General features: G+C 41.0%; 1 protein-coding gene across 1 annotated transcript in view; it reads left to right on the top strand.

Annotated features, from left to right (window-relative positions):
- The window catches only part of GUF1 (GTP binding elongation factor GUF1), an 839,924-nt gene that overhangs the window by 294,906 nt on the left and 526,770 nt on the right, over positions 1 to 18,248 (top strand). The window contains exon 8 of the mRNA XM_044061397.1: positions 6,322 to 6,525. Within this exon, the coding sequence (XP_043917332.1) occupies positions 6,322 to 6,525 (204 nt within the window). The remainder of the gene's footprint in view (positions 1 to 6,321; positions 6,526 to 18,248) is intronic.

Genomic DNA, 18,248 nt, shown 5'->3' with positions numbered 1-18,248 from the left:
GCTTCCTAGTCTCCCACTCGGTGCCTTGGCTCGTGGATCCCCAACTCCTTTCATGGTCTCAGAGGCTGGCTGGTCTTCGGACTCGGGGGGGGGGGGGCAGCCTTTGAGGCCATGCGGAGTGCTCTGGCCAGATCTTCAGCTACATCATGCGGGTCGGTCATTCTGTCCCCTTCCACTCTGGTGAGAGCCTCTGATCACCACCTATCTGTAGACAGCGGAGCCCCAAGGCCTAGGGATACCCCAACGAGTAGTCCCCAAGTTTATGAGGGCCCCTCAGAGTTTTTGCCTGATGAGCCCCCTAGAAAGAAAACGTGCAAGAGGAAGCACATAGACTCCCAGGATGAGTCTCTCACCTCAGATACTGACCTCGAGGAAGCGGATGGGTCCCCCAAGTCATCCTCTGACGATGTTTCTTTCTCCGACATCCTGGAGATATTGAAACAAAGAGGTGACTGGCCATCCAAAGCCCCCTTCAAGGAGGTGTCGGTCTTCCTGAAGGCCTTTGGTGCTCAGCCCTCCGCCTCCTGGGTGTCCCCACCCTTCAACTAGCTCCTGGATTTAATCTGTCGGAGGGTGTGGGCGAACCCTGATTCTGTGGAACCCGTACCCAGGAGACCCAATACATTTCTTTCTGCTCCCCCAGGTAAGGAGCTTTTGCCCAAAGGAGTCCCTTTGGATGCCATGGTGGTGGCGACGGCCACTCAGAAGGAAGTAGCAGAGACTTCTTCCTCCTTCCATCCTCCTAACAAGGAGTCTAGGACCATGGACCGGTACGGGAAGCGTACCCTCTCGTCAGCAACCTTTACCATATGGTCGCTGAACTACCTGTGTCATTTTACTCTGCTCCAGAGAGATCTCCTCAAGGAGTTAGAAGATACTCTTGTGGGTAACGTGCCTGAGGCGGTGGCCCAGACGGTTAGTGCCCAGGTGTCTACCCTCAATTCCATCGTCAACTCCTCCATGCAGCTCATTTCATATGCAGCCAAGGGAGCGAGTAGAGCAGCAAGCTCAGGAGTCGCCCTTAGAAGGCAAGCCTGGCTGCTCCTTTGTCATTTCGTGGAGGCCTTCAAGTCTTCTTTCACTGATGCCCCCTTTGATGGTTCTTCCTTGTTCGGAACCAAAGTGAAAGACACCCTCACCAACTGCGAGCAAGAGGGAAAGACCCTGTCTGCTGTAGGGGTCCATTTTCCCTTCCCTCTAGGCCTTACCCCAAGGCCCAGCGGGGTGGGAAGATGTGGTTCACAAAAATCACAGAGGTTTTTTCCTGGTGCACAAGGTGAGTCCCCCTCCAGAGGCAGAGGTTGGGAAGGTTATTCAGGGAGACGCCACCCTAGAGACAGAGGAGACCCCCGCAATTCGGGAGACCACGACTCCTTTTGCGGCTCTCCCTACCGTCATTCCTGATGGGATGCCAGACTAGACGTTTCCAGAGCCAGTCGGGGGTCGAATATCGTTATACCCGGAAGCCTGGCAAAGCATTACCCAGGACCGATGGGTATTACAAATAATTTCCGGAGGTTATGTCATCCCCTTTTCGTCAGACCCCCCCTCCAGTCAGGAAAATCCCGGACGTTCCACCCAGTCAAAGGGATCACGCAGCTTCAGAGGTTTCAAAGCTGCTAGGAAAGGGAGCCATCCAGCATGTCCCCTCAGACCAGATCAGATTAGGGGACTTACTCAAGATTCTTTCTGGTGCCAAAAAGAACAGGGGACCTGAGATCCATATTAGATCTCAGCCAACTGAACAACTATGTACATAAGTCCAAGTTCCATATGGTCACACTACAGTTGATTCCCCCATTGTTGGGAGAAGAAGTATGGATGTGCTCCATCGACCTCAGGGATGCTTACTACCATGTCAAAATGGACAGAGCATCCAGGAGTCACCTACGCTTCTGGCTGGGAGCCTGTCATTTCCAGTTTCGAGCCCTGCCCTTTGGTCTCACCACAGCCCCCAGGGTGTTCACCAAGTGTATGGCGGTGGTGACAGCTCACTTGAGACATCTAGGATTCCAAGTGTTTCCGTACCTGGATGACTGGCTCCTTACCGCCCCCACCAGGCATCTACTAATCCAAAACAGGGACGCTACCATCACTCTCTGTCAACAGTTGGGTATAACACTGAATTGGGAAAAATCTGCCTTGTTGCCCTCACAGCGTGTCATTTTTATAGGTGCAGAGTTAGACACCGTTCAAATGCGAGCCTTTCTACCGCCGGAAAGAATCAGAGTCTTAAAGCAACAGGTGCACGCCCTGCTTCCCCTGAGGAAAGTGAAGGCAAGATTGGTTCTTCAACTCATGGGGAATATGGCAGCAACAATTATGTTGGTCCCTCTAGCGAGATTACACAGGAGGCTCCTTCAATGGCTCCACTTTGCTCAATGGTCTCTCCAAAAACTTTCTCTTTCCCACCCTATTTTGCTCACAGACAGATGCAAACAGGATCTCAGTTGGTCGCTTTCCACCAACAATCTGGACAGGGCAAAACCATTCGTTCCACCAACCCCGGTTGCCACAGTGACCACGGACGCCTCCCAGATGGGGTGGGGGGGCATTATCTCGGCAGGACAGTCCAAGGCACGTGGCAAGATCACAAGATACATCTGCATATCAACGTTCTAGAGATGAGGGCGGTGCAGGCACTTCAGAGCTTTCTACCTCTAGGGACTATTACAATACATTCGGACAACATGTCAGTGGTGTGGTATCTGAACAAGCAGGGGGGAACCAGATCATACCCCCTGTGCAGAGAAGCCATGCGAGTGTGGCAGTGGGCAGTATCTTCCCAACGGTTTCTGGTGGCAATGCACATTCTGGGGAAGTCCAACGTGATAGCGGACAGGCTAAGCAGAGCTATTCTGATGCCTTACAAGTGGTCCCTGAATTGTCTAGTTGCAGAACGAATCTTCAGCAGATGGGGTCAGCCTTGCTGCGAAATTTTGCCAGCCCCCTCAATGCCAAATGCAGCAGCTACTTCACGCTGATCCCCCCACAGGGGGAGTCACCCAGAGACGCTCTAGTTCACGATTGGCCCTCCGGTCTGCTTTATGCTTTCCCTCCGTTTCCCTTGCTATCAAAATTTATTCAGAAAGCGCAATCCTTGGGAAGCAGAATGATTTTGATTGCTCCACACTGGCCTCGTCAAGTCTGGTTCCCCCTTTCTCCACCCCTACATTGTGAACACACTTTGGATTCTGGACCCACAACCAGATTTACTAACACACATGTCGACACAGTTCCACCCCTCTTTGCGACCCTCTGGTTGACAGCCTGGCTACTCCACTTCCGCCATTAGTTAGGCTTCATCACTTTTCACCTGAGGTAGTTCATATTTTATCTTCATCTCATAAGCCCTCTACTAGGAAGATTTATTCTAGCAAATGGAAGAGGTTTTCAATTTGGGCTCATACCCAAGGAATTGACCCTTACACAGCCCCAGTTGCTTCAGTCCTGGAGTTTTTGTCTATGCTTTTCCGTCAGGGCTCAGCGTCAGCTACCATTAAAGTTCAATTGGCAGCGATTTCTAACTTTCATGTTGCTAATGAGCCTAGTCTGATGGCTCACAGACTCTGTAAGGCTTTCCTGAAGGGCATTCTTTTACTCCGTCCTCCGGTCTCAGAACCTGTCATGCCCTTGAATCTAAATTTTGTCCTGCAAGCCCTTACTTCACCACCCTTCGAGCCTGCAGCTACCTGCAACTTAAAATTCTTGACCTGGAAAACTGCCTTTTTAATAGTCATCACTTCAGCCAGGCGAGTTTCAGAAATTCAAGCCCTTTCTATCAAACCTCCATACTTGATCTTTCATAAGGGCAGGGTTTCTCTTAGACCAAACCCTTCCTTTCTTCCTAAAGTGGCATCCATATCTAATCTTAATCAATCTATTGAGTTGCCAGTATTTTTTCCCCATTTTTCAAACAAGGCAGAATTTAAATTTCATCAATTGGATGTACACAGACAGTTACGTTTCTATCTGCACCGAACTAAAGATCTCCAAAAATCTGATGAACTATTTGCCTCCTTTTCGGAAAACAAAATTGGGTCCCCTGTTTCCAAAATCACCCTATCCAGATGGATTTCCAGTTGCATCTCTTTCGCTTATTCCGCAGGAGGTAAAGACCTACCGTTTCTGGTCAAGGCTCACTCTACTCGGGCTGTATTGTATCTACATCTACAGCCTATCAAGCCAGATTGCCTATGGATGATATTTGTGCGGCAGCTACTTGGGCTTCTCCTCACACATTTGTTACTCATTATAAGTTGGACGTGGTATGTAGCGGCAGGTCTTCCTTTGGTTCCACAGTACTCAGGAGTATCTTCCTATGAGCCTCCCAGGATGTAGGTGCTAGGGACGCTGTCCCACGGGTAAGAATGTAGGCGAGATTGGACTACATAACATCAAGAAGTTATGTATTCACCATAACGTTCGATGTATGTAGTCCATCTCGCCTCACATCCTTACTTACCCTCCCACCTTCCCCCTTCCTGGAGGATCTGGAGGTTAGGTCTGATTTACAGAGTTCCCTTCACTTTAGCTTATTCTTCTTTACCTGGATGTTGATATGCATGGGGTATGAATGAGTGTTCGCAGAAAACTAGATCTGGGGATATGGAGCAGTGCAGCATGGGATACCTGCTTAGCACAGCCAATAGAAGACTTAGAGCTAGAAAAGTCTGGCCGAGTCGGAGCCGATATTCGGCTCCAAACCCACGGGTAAGAATGTGAGGCGAGATGGACTACATACATCAAACGTTATGGTGAGTACATAACTTCTTGTTCATTGCTATATTTACTTGCACATTCAGTACCTCAGTGTAGTGTAAGTTTGACGTTATTTTTTCGAGGTTTTTACATGTTTTTTTTTCCTCATATAATGTTACACTTATCCATTTCTTGTATTACTGTTTGTATTTTCTATATATCATTAATGCTGGTTGTGGCTGAAAAGGATCCCTGAGCCAGTCCACTTATCAATTTAATTGACACAAGTGAATGTCTGTGTACATAGAATCACGTGCACAAATTTTGTTGACCTCATTACAGCTGAACATTCAGTGGAGGCTTCCCATAGTTGTTAACCTACAGAAAGTTTTATGGATTATCAGCCCACTGCATGTACCAAGAATCTAGTGAGGTTTGCTAGTCAAAACCAGAGTTGTAAGTCTCAAGCCATTTTATAGATGGTGATAATTTAGCCTTTGTTTAGGTTGTCTTCAAATACACTATGTGCATCAGAAAAGATGAGGCAAGCCTTATGATAAAACAAATTGTCTTAACTAGCTAATAATTCCTGTAATGACTGTTTATTTCTAGTTTGTCAGTCTGAGCTGTATTTCTCAGAATTCTCTCCCCATAACTGTCTGCCAAAGCACCAAATTCCTCAATTTAAGCAACAGCTGAACACATATCTACTTTACTGTTACCTATGCCCCTGTACTGACCCCTGAGGGTGCTTTCCCTAATATCTCTTTCCTACTTAACTTTACACATACTCTTCACTCTCCTCCATAATTTACCGTTAAACCTTTTCTTCCATCTTCCACCACTAACTTTATTTATACTATTCACTCTTCTGCAGAATCGGTTGCTACACGTTTTCTCCTCCAACTTCCATCTTTCTTTTTCTTTAGAGGACAGTTGGGGCCTAGTGTTTGTTTTCTGCCTCTAACTACCAGTATCTCTTAATTGCACTTTCTTTACCAAATTCTACCCTTTGCCACTTCTAATGTTCCTTCTACCATGTTTTAAACAACTTGGATCTCTTGGTGTAGAAACTACACTTCATTTGAATTTTTCATATTCTGAGTTGTAGAGATACTGTACATAAACTTTCTGTAATTTTTATATTCATGTTTTGTTCTTCATGTACTGTAAGCACATCCTATTTCAGGAAAAAGCATTCTGTTTCTTCTCTTAATAACTCTTGTACATCATATTTTTTGTAAATTTTGGTAATGTTAGTAATTAATATGTTTAATTGTATACATGTCTTATGTTTGTACTTGTGCGTCTTTTATTTTGTGTTGGAGCTTTTCTCCCCCGGTCAACCAGCCTGAAAAGGAGTTTAATTTTACCTGGTTAGACGTTTGCTGTAACCAAAAGCAATAAATAAATAAATAGAAGCTTTGAACTAAGCGTACCTGTAAACTTGGATTACATGTTTCAAGATTAGCAGTATCACTGAGTCTCCATAGCTGTTATCATTTGTGTGTTCCAGAAAGTGAATTTTATTATTTGATTTCTATTCCCTGAAGTAAAAGATTGTTGCTTCCATGATATGAAGAATATGCATCCTGTTTCTTTATTTTATTTCTGCATCAGGCCAAGAGCGGATTCTGCTGACCACTTGAAAGCTCTAGTTTTTGACTCCACCTTTGATCACTACAGAGGAGTAATAGCCTTTGTGGCACTGTTTGGAGGACATGTTGGAAAAGGAGACAAGGTCATGTCAGCTCACACATTGAAGACGTATGAAGTTAATAACGTTGGCATTCTTAGGCCTGATGAACTTGCTACTGATAAACTGTAAGTGCTGCAGTAAATCCAGCTTTTCTCTAAGCTGTTAATGGAGTAAACTGTTTGTTCCTTTTCTTAGTAAGATGAAGAATAAGTAACATAAAAGTGCTCTGAATCCCCTATACTTAGGGTAATAGAAGCATTTAGAGTAACACGTGGTATGGGTTCTGCATAACTGAAAATGTAACATCTAGCATTTCTTTGTTTTTGCTTTGTGTTTAATAGTCACAGGCAGTGGAACTGTACATTTGGATTGATAATTTGGAGACATAAGTTTGGAACATGTACTTTGCAACTTAAGTAAGGTTTTTGTAGTTTTGCAGATATCTTACTGATGTTTGTAGTCATGTATGTAAGGACAATATTTGTCCATAATATTCATTCTTCATATTCTAAATGGAAGTTGTGTCACATGTTTAATCATTCATTCCATTTTTTTAAAGGTAAAGAATAAGTTATTTACTTAGATAATGCTATTTCACTGACTTGTGACCCCTTTGTAGGTAAATACTTCTATCTTAATGTTTCATAGTTCATTCCTTTCAGGACATTAGTGCCTTTCTTTGATTCTCATTCTGCCATTGCCAGCATTATTCGAGAATATTTATATGAATATTCATCATGAAATGCCTCTTGGTCTGAAACATATTTCTTGTTGAGCATCTGTAGTGTGCAGTTATGTGAGTACTGATGGTAAAAGTGGATGTTCAGGTAGAGACACAGTAGTAGTAGTACTCTTAACATACGGGAATCACACGCTAGCTCAGCCTGACTCCCAGAGCGAGGAGTGCAGGTCAACGTCCCCTCATACACAGAGATGCACTCTGGCATCCTGGATAAAAGAGGAATCAGAATCTGCTCATGCCATGTTCTGTTCTTTCTTGCCAGCAAGCATTGCAGAGGCCATGTCCTGTGTGCAGAAAGGCTGTTAAACCATAGGATGAGAATCTCTTGTGGTATCCCACCTTGCAGTGCTAGGCTTTTGCTTGGTAAATGACTGAAGGGTCTTCCTAAGAGGGAACATGTATGGAGCTCATAGTGCAACTGACGGTGTGGCGGATTAAGTGTATAAGCTGTTAGGCTTATTCCTGTAGTCTAGCGTTGGATTCCTTCAGCCTTCCTTTACCTATCTGTTTGACTCTGAGCGAGTTACTTAATGCAATAGGGCTCCTAGCAGTTAAGGAGTCATGATAGGCTTCTCAATGGTCTCCTGAACTGTATACCTAGTATCTACATATGAACCTGTGAGTCCTGTTTGAACCTTTGCTGTTATAGTGAGTTCCACACAACTGAACTTTGTTCATCATAACTTTATTATTGCAGTAATGTTGTTAATTTATTGGAAACACACTCCCATGTTTGCACAAACTACCTCTGGACTGGATATCCGTCTTATACTGCTTGGAGAATGTATGAAGTGTTGAGCAGGTGTCTGCCTCACACATTGTCAATTCACTGTCACAAAGTCCTTTAGAGCCCTCCCTGTCTTTCCTTTCTTAGTACAAGGTGTTGTATTTTGCTAGCTAGTTGGAGGTTGTCTGCTTTGCAACTAGTCTACCTTCCTTAGCATATGCAAAGATTATGAACTGATGTCTTTTGCTGATACATTTGGTCCTATCCTAGAAGTACTGCAGTTGTCTGTGGGCATACAATGTATACAGGATTATTTCCTTTTATTCTAGTGTTTTGAGAAGAATACCAGTAGTTGGATCAACTGTTTTGTGGACATCTCTGAATACATTTTTTGATGCAAAGGTAGATTTCTTCGCAAGGCTGACACTGTAATTGTGAAAGGCCATTAATAGTTGCTTTTGTATCAGGACTTAGAGCTCTGATATTCTTTCTGATGTACTTGCCACCAAAAAAGATTTGAATGACACTGAGGTTCCAGGCTTGAAAAGGTCGAAGGTCAGCTGCTCCAGGATAAAGTTCAGGTCCCAATAAGGAGGACTACCCCTTCTTGTCAGCTACAGCTGAACTGCTGACCTCAGAAACTGCTTGACCGGCGCATCATATGTCAGGAGACAGTATTGGGTAGCAAGCAAATAATTACCAAAATGTTTATTTTATAAAAGATTGAGAGTTTTTCTCTAAAAAGATCAGACAGATTGGCGAGGATGATCAGTATTTCTGCTTTCAGTGGGTCTTTGTCCTTTTTGCACCAAATGGAACATCTTTTCCATTTTGCTAGGCTCAACTTCTTTGTGTTAATTTTCCCAACTTCTTTAAAAATAGTTGGCATATCTCAGAAGAAAGGTACTTTTGAGTTATAAATGTCAAAACTCCCAGGACATTAGCCTGACACCCTTCAGATTTAGAGGTAGCAGGGTACTAGCCCTATGAGTGAGCAAGTTTGTCTCCCATGGCTGGAAGAACAGAGATTTCTTTGTTATCTACACCACCACTGAGGACCATTGCTGCCTGGGCAAGAATGAAGCTATGAGAATCACACTAGACTATTCTTACATACCTTCTCCACCTCCCCACAACTGTTTTTTTTTTTTGGGGGGGTGGGGAGCATTCACTAAATTCACTAGCCAGCATTGTCATTGGAGAGAAAAGTCATCCACCCTCCAGGCCCTACAGTAAGGGAGCCTTGTGCAATAAACTGTGAGTTAATGATTCACTCAGGAGGCAAATAAGTCCGTATTTATTTGTCAACTCCAGGAAAACTTCTTGCTTAGTCTTTATTTGTGGTTTCCCACTAGTATTCTGCTGAGATGCACTTTAAGGGTAGTTACACAGCCCTGAGCTCCAAATTGTGCTGGGCTAATAACTTGCAGACCTGAATCACCAGACTGCACAGTGAATACAGACTGCTGCATCCCTGTGTATGTACTGAGTGATTGTGGAGTTGTCAGTGATGAGCAGTTGACTTCCACTGATTCTTGAAGACATGGAAGGCTAATAGGACTGCTAACAACAACAGCAACATGTTGATGTACAGACCGTTTTATGTGGGGAACCAGTGTCCCTGCACTTAGAAGGACCCATTGTGGGTGTAGCATGCATAGTCCAGGGCAACTGTCATTAGATTGGGTGGGCAGGAAGTGGATTACTTCACGCCTAATTCACCTACCACATGAACTCTGTCTGCATGCAGTACAGCACTGGAAACTCTCTGTCTGTCTGTCTGGAGATTTCAAATAATTGTTACAGGAGGCTGTCAGGAGACATTGAATATTTTGCTTGTATGTTCTGGCATGTGAAATCATAAGAATGGTTGAAGTCGAGTAAAGCCTTCCAAGAATTCCATAGCCATCATGTTATCTTTGCTGTCCTGCAAGTGGAAAATAAGAGCCATGGAGCAGGAACTTGTCTTTTTGGGATGTAGACCCTACAGTCTTCCATGTGCATGGATTCATAGGTTCATAGGTAGGTACTAGGCTATTGGCCTTAGGGCCTATGTAAGCCTAGCCAAAAAGTTACCCTGGCTTTCGCCACCCAAGAAAATTATTTCCTGTGCCCCTTTCGAGCAGAGCCATAGAAGTGATCCCTGAGGTGACTTTCCTATTTCCCATCCAGTCATCAAGATTTTTCTTGAAGAATGCTAATGAGGAGCTCTGTTTGACATAGATAGGTAGTCTGTTCCAGAGTATGGGAAGTCTCTGGGACAGGAATATATCCCTCCAGCATGTTCTGTTTGTTGTGGTGACAAGGTTTAGGTCCCTACAGCGTGTAGCTTGGAGGGATTGAGATTTCTTTAAGTGGAGCATGTCCAACAGCTCTGGATTTGACATAGCTTTGTATGTTAGGCAGAGATCACCTCTGAGTAGGCGGTATGTGACGGAGTAAAGCTGGAATTTTTTGAGACTGTCTGCGTAGAGCATCTGTTTGAGGCCAGTAATCCTCTTTGTGAGTTATTTCTGTGGCCTCTCCAGTTGTTGTAGATGTCTTGTGAGGTACATACCAAAAGGGGCGCTGTACTCTATAATGGGTCTAATGAGTGATGAGTAGAGGGGAACAATTACCTCTTTTTTTCTGGATGCGAAACCTTTTGTGATGAGGTGTGCCATGTAGAAGGATTTCCCGAACAGTGGTGATTCTCTTGGAAAGGTCTTGTTTCTATCCTGTTTGAGACTTGACTTTAAAAGATTGATTGAAAAACACAGATTTTTGGAAGTAATCTGTGGTCCTTCTGAGGCTGTCTGGGATTTAGCATTGCACTTGTGCCTCCAGCAGGCAGTTAACTGAGCTCCAATAGATGTGGAACACTTTTTGTCTGAGAAATGGTACCAGTAGCACTAAGTACTTCATGAATACTGGCAAGGAGATGAATTGATGATAATGAGGTGTGACTCCTAGCCTGACAAATGTCCTGTGGTACTTGTGAATGGTATGTGCAGGTAAGAATACTCCAGGTCTGCTTTAATCAGGAAGGCCAGAAGAAGGTGTAGCTAGAGTGATGTCTGTTGGATGAACATCTTGAGTTTTGGTGTGTCTGGAGAGGTTCTAAACTGGTGTCCATGATCTGTCTCTTTTGAATACCAGGGAGTATAAATTGTAACTCTACTTCCCAGCCCAGCAACTGTTCTGTGTTCCTCTGGTCACCCAGTTGTTGAACAAGGTGCAGCTGACCTTCTGGTAATTGGGACATTCCCCTGAAAGGTGAATCATTTGCTGACTCTGTCCTGTACCCTTCATTTATGATGGTCATCACCTAGAAGTCCAGTATTATCTTCACCCATGTCTTTTCAAAGTGGCTTACTCTGCCTTCTGTTAGGGGCATTTACAGTGGGAGAGAGGCAGTATGAATCATAACCCCTCTGAGTGAGGGGCTGAACCTTTCCCAGGCTGCCTCCAAGTTTTCCCCTTCCTTTTACTCCACCATGTTTGCTTCTCACCAATTTCTTTGCCTTCATATTTTGTTCTTTACAATGGTGTCTGATAAATGAGCTAGTATCATATGGGTAATTTCTAGTTGGGGGAGATGAAAAAAGATTCAAACAACCGATTGATAGTGATAGATGGATTGCTGCAACACATTGTTGTGTATCAGAGTGGTTGAAGATTTTAATAGAGACAGATTTGCTGAAACAGTGCAGGCTGAAAGAAGAGCTTTCCTCTATCTGCCATACTTTACAACTAAGTGCTTCACGACTCAAGTCACAGTTGAGTGAGATTAATGAGAAACTTTCCGGTTTTGAAAAAGAACTTATGCAAAAGAAAAAGATCAAATTGCAACAGGACATTAAGGATTATAATAATGGGAAGGTGTTTGTGTGGAGAACTAATAAGAACAAACGTCGATGAGAAGCACGTTTTTTGGAACAGGAATTTGAACAGGGGAGAAGTATGACTTCGCAGGCTTCATGCAAAGCAACTAGGAGCTCTGCAGAATATGAAAGTGAAGACCACTCCTATCCTGCTTTACCCCCAACTCAACAACTGCAATATTTTTCTAATCACTTTTGGAGCAACAAGTGAGCTGCAGATACAGAATGACCACAGGATGGTGTTCCCAGGGAACAGTATACATAGAAGAGTAATAGAGGACATTATCGACAACGTAATAAAAAGACTAGATGGAACTGAATGTTCATCATATACAGGTGGGGACAGTCGTTTAGAACATTTTTGATGATAGACTTGTTAATTTATCTGGTATCTCACTAACTGATGCTCACTTGTCTGTTTTAAGTCGTGGTTTAAAATTTGTACTAACAGTTCTTCCACGACTTCATGTATTGAAGATGGACATTTTTAGATTAAGTAGAAAATAACATCTTATTACTTTTCAATACACAATAACACAGCCAACCTGCATGATTTATCTGCTAATGAAATTTCTAGTTCACTAGATATTTTTTTTTTACCTGTGCCTCAGAGGTTGATAATAATGCAGAATATAATGCATATTTTAAATTTGACACCAACAAAATAAAAAACAGTAATTTCATGCCTCCCTTCAGTCATGAAGGAGCATTACATTTTTCTGCTATGATTGATTTTGCTGTGCAAAAAGTGTTTTTTGACTTTATGAAAAATAAGGATGTAAGTTGTAAACTAACAAAAATGGAGTGGGAAGCTCTCATATATTTAGGTAAACGAAGAGAGCTAATTTGTAAGCCTTCTGATAAGGGTAATAAGATTGTTATATTGCACTTTAATCAGTATTTAAGTGTGTGTTTTGAACATTTGAATATGAGAGTGTTTATAAAAAAAGTGTCGATAGTGGAGTATATTAATGAGAAAAAGGAATTTAAAGATCTGTTGGAAAAAGGCTACAGGTTAGGTTGTTTCTCCAGGGATGATATTGATAATGCGTTGTATAATGATGACAGTGTAGTAGCTAATTTCTACTGTCTTCCCAAAATACATAGAGACATGGCTAATCCCCCAGGAAGGCCTATTGTTTCAGCCTCTAAATATTTTTTGCAAAGTATTGGGCTGTTTCTGCATAATTATTTGTTGCCTTTTGTTGTGAAACTGCCCTCATTTTTAAAAGATACTTTTGATTTTCTGGATAAAATTAAGGATTTAAATTGGCTGGATGATATGTATTGGATAACCATTGATGTTAAAAGTCTATACACAAGTATCCATCATGTATTTGGTATGGAAGCCTTAAAATTTCATCTTGGGGACAACCCTGCAAGTAATTACATCATTGAATTGGTATATTTTTGTTTAACACACAATTATTTTTATTTTTGTGAAAATATTTATCAACAGATGCAAGGTACAGCTATGAGGGCATCTTTTGCCCTCCATGTATGCTAATTTATTTATACAGACATGTTTTTTTTTTAAATATGTGGTGAAATACTATCGATTTTTAGGTTAATTTTCGTGTGTGAAGGAGGTTTTGATTCTGTACATTCTTTTATTATAGATTTGAATAAGAATAGGTTTCATTTACAGTTTGATGGGTTGTCATTTCAAAAACCAGTAGTGTTTTTAGATGTTTATTTAGAAGGCCTAACAAATGGTAAAATTAAAACCAAAGTCCATCATAAGTTTGAAAATAATAATCATTTCTTTACATGGCTCAAGTTGCCATCCTTTTCATTTATTAGAAGCACTTCCTTATGGGGAATTTCTAAGAATGTATAGGTTATGTAATAATGAGGAAGGCTTGGAAATAGAATTTAATAATGCAGTAACTATGTTTTTAGAGAGAGGCTGTGATAGAGCCAGTATTAATAAAGCATTGAAAAAGTTTAAAGTGAGTGCAATGATTAATAATGGGATTGTTGAAAAATCAAATAATGTGAATAGAAGTAAGGCTAACCATGCATGTAGAATGGCGTATGTGGTGACTGCTTATAATATCCTTAGTGATAAAATTGTAGGTATTATATTTTTGGAGTTTTTTGCTTAGGTCTAGAGAGTTTGCAAACAATTATTCTTACCTTTTCATATAAGAGAGGTAGAAGCATCCAAGATATTATTGTACATAGTAAATTTATACAACCAGAGGTTAATTTGAGTAATGTAGTGCTGGATAGAGGCACTTTTGTATGTGGGAACTGTTCTATTTGTAAATATATTGTTAATAGTTTTGTTAGGATAAATGATGTCTTATTTAATCCATGTGCTAAATTTTATTGTTGTACTGAGGGTATTATTTATGCCATTAGATGTCCCTGCAACCTGTATTACATAGGAGAAAGTAAAAGAACATTTAAAACCAGGTTGTAGTAACATATAAGGGATATTAGAAATAGGGAAAGTAGTCTGCTAGCTGTGCATTTTAGATTGTGTCATGATAGTAATCCAGAAGGTATTAGAGGTACTGTTTTAGAACAGGTAGTCCCTAGTATTGATAATTTTATTAAAAAGAAATAGCTCTACAAGGAAACTACTTTTATTCTGAAATATAACGCACTAATGCCTAATGGTTTGAATATAGAATGTAACTGAAGGCTTTTAATATGATAATTACATTATCTAATTGTTTTATTGTATAATTGGTTAATTATTGATATACAAGAAGCTATGTTTGTTTATTATTTTACTCCTTAAAGGCACTTGTTTGCCGAAGTGCTAGAGTTCTCAAATTGTGTGCAATATTCACTGGCTTTCTCGGTTGTTTGAATATTTCTTTTTGTTCTTTTGTGGTTTTTGAGATGAAAAAAAGATGCTACCTGATTTGCATGATCTTGCATTTTTCAAATAAATCCTACAGATGCTTCCCAATCAAAAAATTATTTGTCTAATGGGGCAGTCAAGAGCTCCCATTTGATGTCTTCAGGTAAAAGCTGAACCCTTAGCTATGCATGGCACATAAACCAGTAGTTGCCACTCTAGAGACTATATCCATTATTCTGTTGCACACTTAACCATATGTTTTCCTCACATTTTGGGAAAGCTAAATAAGCTTCAAACTTTTATTGATGCATCCTGAGTTTCCACAGGCAAGTCTTCTATTTGTGCCAGGAGTCTTAAATGGAAGTTAATAATGTACATGTGGCACTTAATCACATCAAAGGGCAATATGACCACAATAAAAATGTTTTTTCTGAATCTTTCCAGGACCCCAAATACGTTCAGAGGATGTGCTGGTAGATTCCTGCATGTCTGTCTCCATAGGGATTGCAGCGGTTGGGAAACACATCAGGTGCTCTTTATCAAGGAATAGGAAATTGGCTCCTTGACTGAGGCTTCCCCAGACCTTTTTGATGCAGTTACAGTAATTCACTTTTTTTCTAGCGTCTTTCTTGAGGGATCTTAGCCTCCTTGCATTGGTGCTTTTTCATATAGGCTTTCTTGGCTGAAAGTCTTTCCTGTGAAGATATACACAACTGCTTTGACACCTTCCTAGTAAGCCCTGCACATGTCTGGCAATCCACTTACAAGTGGAATTCTATGAAAAAAAAACACTTATAAGGATAATCTTTATATATGATTTTCACTCCACTTTATCCCCACGCCCGGCTAATCCCAGAAGTTGCAATGTTTTCCCAACAAAACTAACTGGCAAAAATAATGCTCAGTTCTAATGCAATAGCCTACAAGAGCAGCAAAAAAGTTACCACCCCCTGTGAGGCAGTTATATTTGTGGCTTCTCAATAAGAGCTCTGGGGCCATAGGCTAAAGCGAGCAGCTACAGACTTGCATGTCAGACTGTGTATCTGCTTAGTGCAAAAAAGGAACTGAGGATTGTGTTGGCTGGTACTCCTTTTTTCCAGGATGGCTGAGTGCATCTCCATGTGTTGGGGCCTATGAGCTGACCTACACAGAGATCTGAGAGTAAGACTGCTTGGGCGTCTGATGTGATAGGAATGTTACTATAATGGTGACCTTACAATGAACGTAAAAGAGCTTTCAGCCCATGAAACATTACATTTTCATAACAGTTCATGCCTATTAATTATAATTATTTTAGCATGCCTTATTTACTAAAGTTTCTATTCTGGGGTAACTCACAACCACCCCATTTTCTAATTTTACTGTCATTGATGGAAGCAAGGATAACATGTTTAATAGAGTGCCAAAAAGAAATGCCTAAATAATTACAAGGACCAAATGGAGACGCAGACCATAGGACTGTTTAATGAAAATAAAAATGTACACAATCTGGTTAATCACTTTTGTCAAAAACAAGTTACTTCTTCAGAAACAAACTGTCTTTGAGCACACATCCCTTTTATAAATTTGTGTTATAATCATGTGATGTTATCAGATGATCATTAAAACCATTAATTCTATACAAAAAAAAACCCCTCATAAGTGCTAATTACTTCATACACCTAAACATTGGACAACAAAGTGATGAAAAAATTATTTTGCCACTTTATTGACATTCTCTTAGCCACACTACTTGCAGACACATTCTCGTTATGTCCTGAGGCAGTAGTAGCATTTGTCCTTAATTGCCATAGTAACTCGCAGTGTTCCAGGCATGTCTTATCCCTTGTTTGATATGTTAATCTTCTCTAGTAAAATACATGGCATGAAAATCCTTACAGACTGACAAGTGCCTAGCTAAAGCACTTCTATTGTCCCTCCTTTTCAGTACTGCACATACACTGATAAATTATTTTCATTAGTGAATTCCCCATTTTACCTATATAGAATGAATTACATGTATCACAGAGCTTCCACTGTGAGTGGACAAATCACAACTTGCTGAGGATAGGAACCCCCAAACTGCATTCCTTGATAAAATTAGCCAAAAAAAAAAACAATTCTTTAAGCCCTAGAGCAACTACAATGTGGGGAGGGGGGCAAGCATCACCCCCCCCCCAGAACTTGTATATACGAACTCCAGGCAGTACTTGCGTATTATCGCAACCAGATTTTGAACGGCAATAGTGGTTGGTTAATGTTCTTGAAATATGGTCATTACTGTTGTAGAAATGTGCTGTAATGTGTGCCCTTGTATGATTAATGTGGAAGTGTGTGATGGTGGGAGTGGGTCTGATCTTAATTACTTGTACTGAGTAGGAATAACTCCTTTGTTTACTTCCTCTTTCTGAATGGCTCTTCTATTTTCCAAAGGATTTTGTCAAATCTGCCCTGTGTGCTTTTGGGTAATTTTCAGGCAAACACATTTGAACATCTAGCCCTTTTACATGAATAATTTATTTTACTTTCTAGACTGGTGAAACAATCACTAGAGCTGTATTGTCCGTCAGTTCCTCATGTGAAGGAGTTTCTACCCTGGCAGTGGTTAATGGTAGCAGTCAGGCGTAACTCGTTTGCAGGCCGTCTCTGGGAATGGATTTGTTTCCCACAGGATCTTACCAAGTCTGCCCAGGAGTACTTAACTAACTTAATTGTCTTCCGGGTCACACGGGCCAAGTTAAGTTACTTAGTCTTGGCATTTCAAATAATGGAATGAGTAACTACACTGTTTGCACAGACTGCTTCCCTGGTCACTACAATCCAAACAATAGTATGATAGCAGCCATGAAAACTATAGCGTGCGTGCGTAATGCATGGAAAACAGGAACACACTCCTTCCCCTACTCCTAAAAGCAATGTAAAGTTTTTTTGCCAGTAGTAAGCATTTACAAAAACAGTTTCGGGCTCTGCTATCTGTGATGGTATGCACATTTCGCAACCGGGGAAATCTAGTTGCGATAATACATAAGTACCCTCCAGGTTTATACCAACTCAAAGAAAGGGGAAATTCCCCCAGAAAAGGGCATCACTGTCAGTACAACTTACCTAAATTAATTTCCTGTGAAGGAGTATCAATCCTCAGCAAGCTGAACTTTGGACAACTGATGCACAAGAGTTAAATCTTCATTCAGCTGTAGGTAAACAGTATCACAAGAAGCCATATGTACTGCCCCAGAAGTATTGCAATTAAATCTCTCTTTGCTCCTCAACCTTTGCAATTTATGGATGATACTAACCTTTTATTTAATATGTATATAGGGGTGTTTATTGCATTACCCACATTTCAGTGTATGGGTATTCGTATTACCTTTGACTGAGGTTCCTTAAATTTTAAAATACACTTTAAATTAAACTTTTTGAAGAGGTCCCTATCACCTCTACTGGTAAAACAAGAGGTGATCGTCTAAAAAACTATTGTCCTTAATCATTTTACTATCCAAAGAAAAATGAATAAATGTTTTGAATCTTGTATGAGCCACAGAGTTGCTGGATTGGCTTCATTAATTTAAAGTCCACACCATATGTTTAATAGTAGGGCCATATTTACTGTTTTGTTCTATGGAAATGGTTCTTGTAATTTTTGTAATACTTTTTTCTGGGTAGCTCCTTCAGCAAACATTTTATGAAGATAATAGATTTTACCTAAAAATTAATCTTCA

This window comes from Protopterus annectens, chromosome 2.part0 (assembly GCF_019279795.1).
Source record: "Protopterus annectens isolate FY-2018-M chromosome 2.part0, PAN1.0, whole genome shotgun sequence".
NCBI classification, from domain to species: Eukaryota; Metazoa; Chordata; order Ceratodontiformes; family Protopteridae; genus Protopterus; species Protopterus annectens.
The sequence above is the reverse complement of the archived record's forward strand: the minus strand, read 5'-3'. Positions and strand labels throughout refer to the sequence as shown.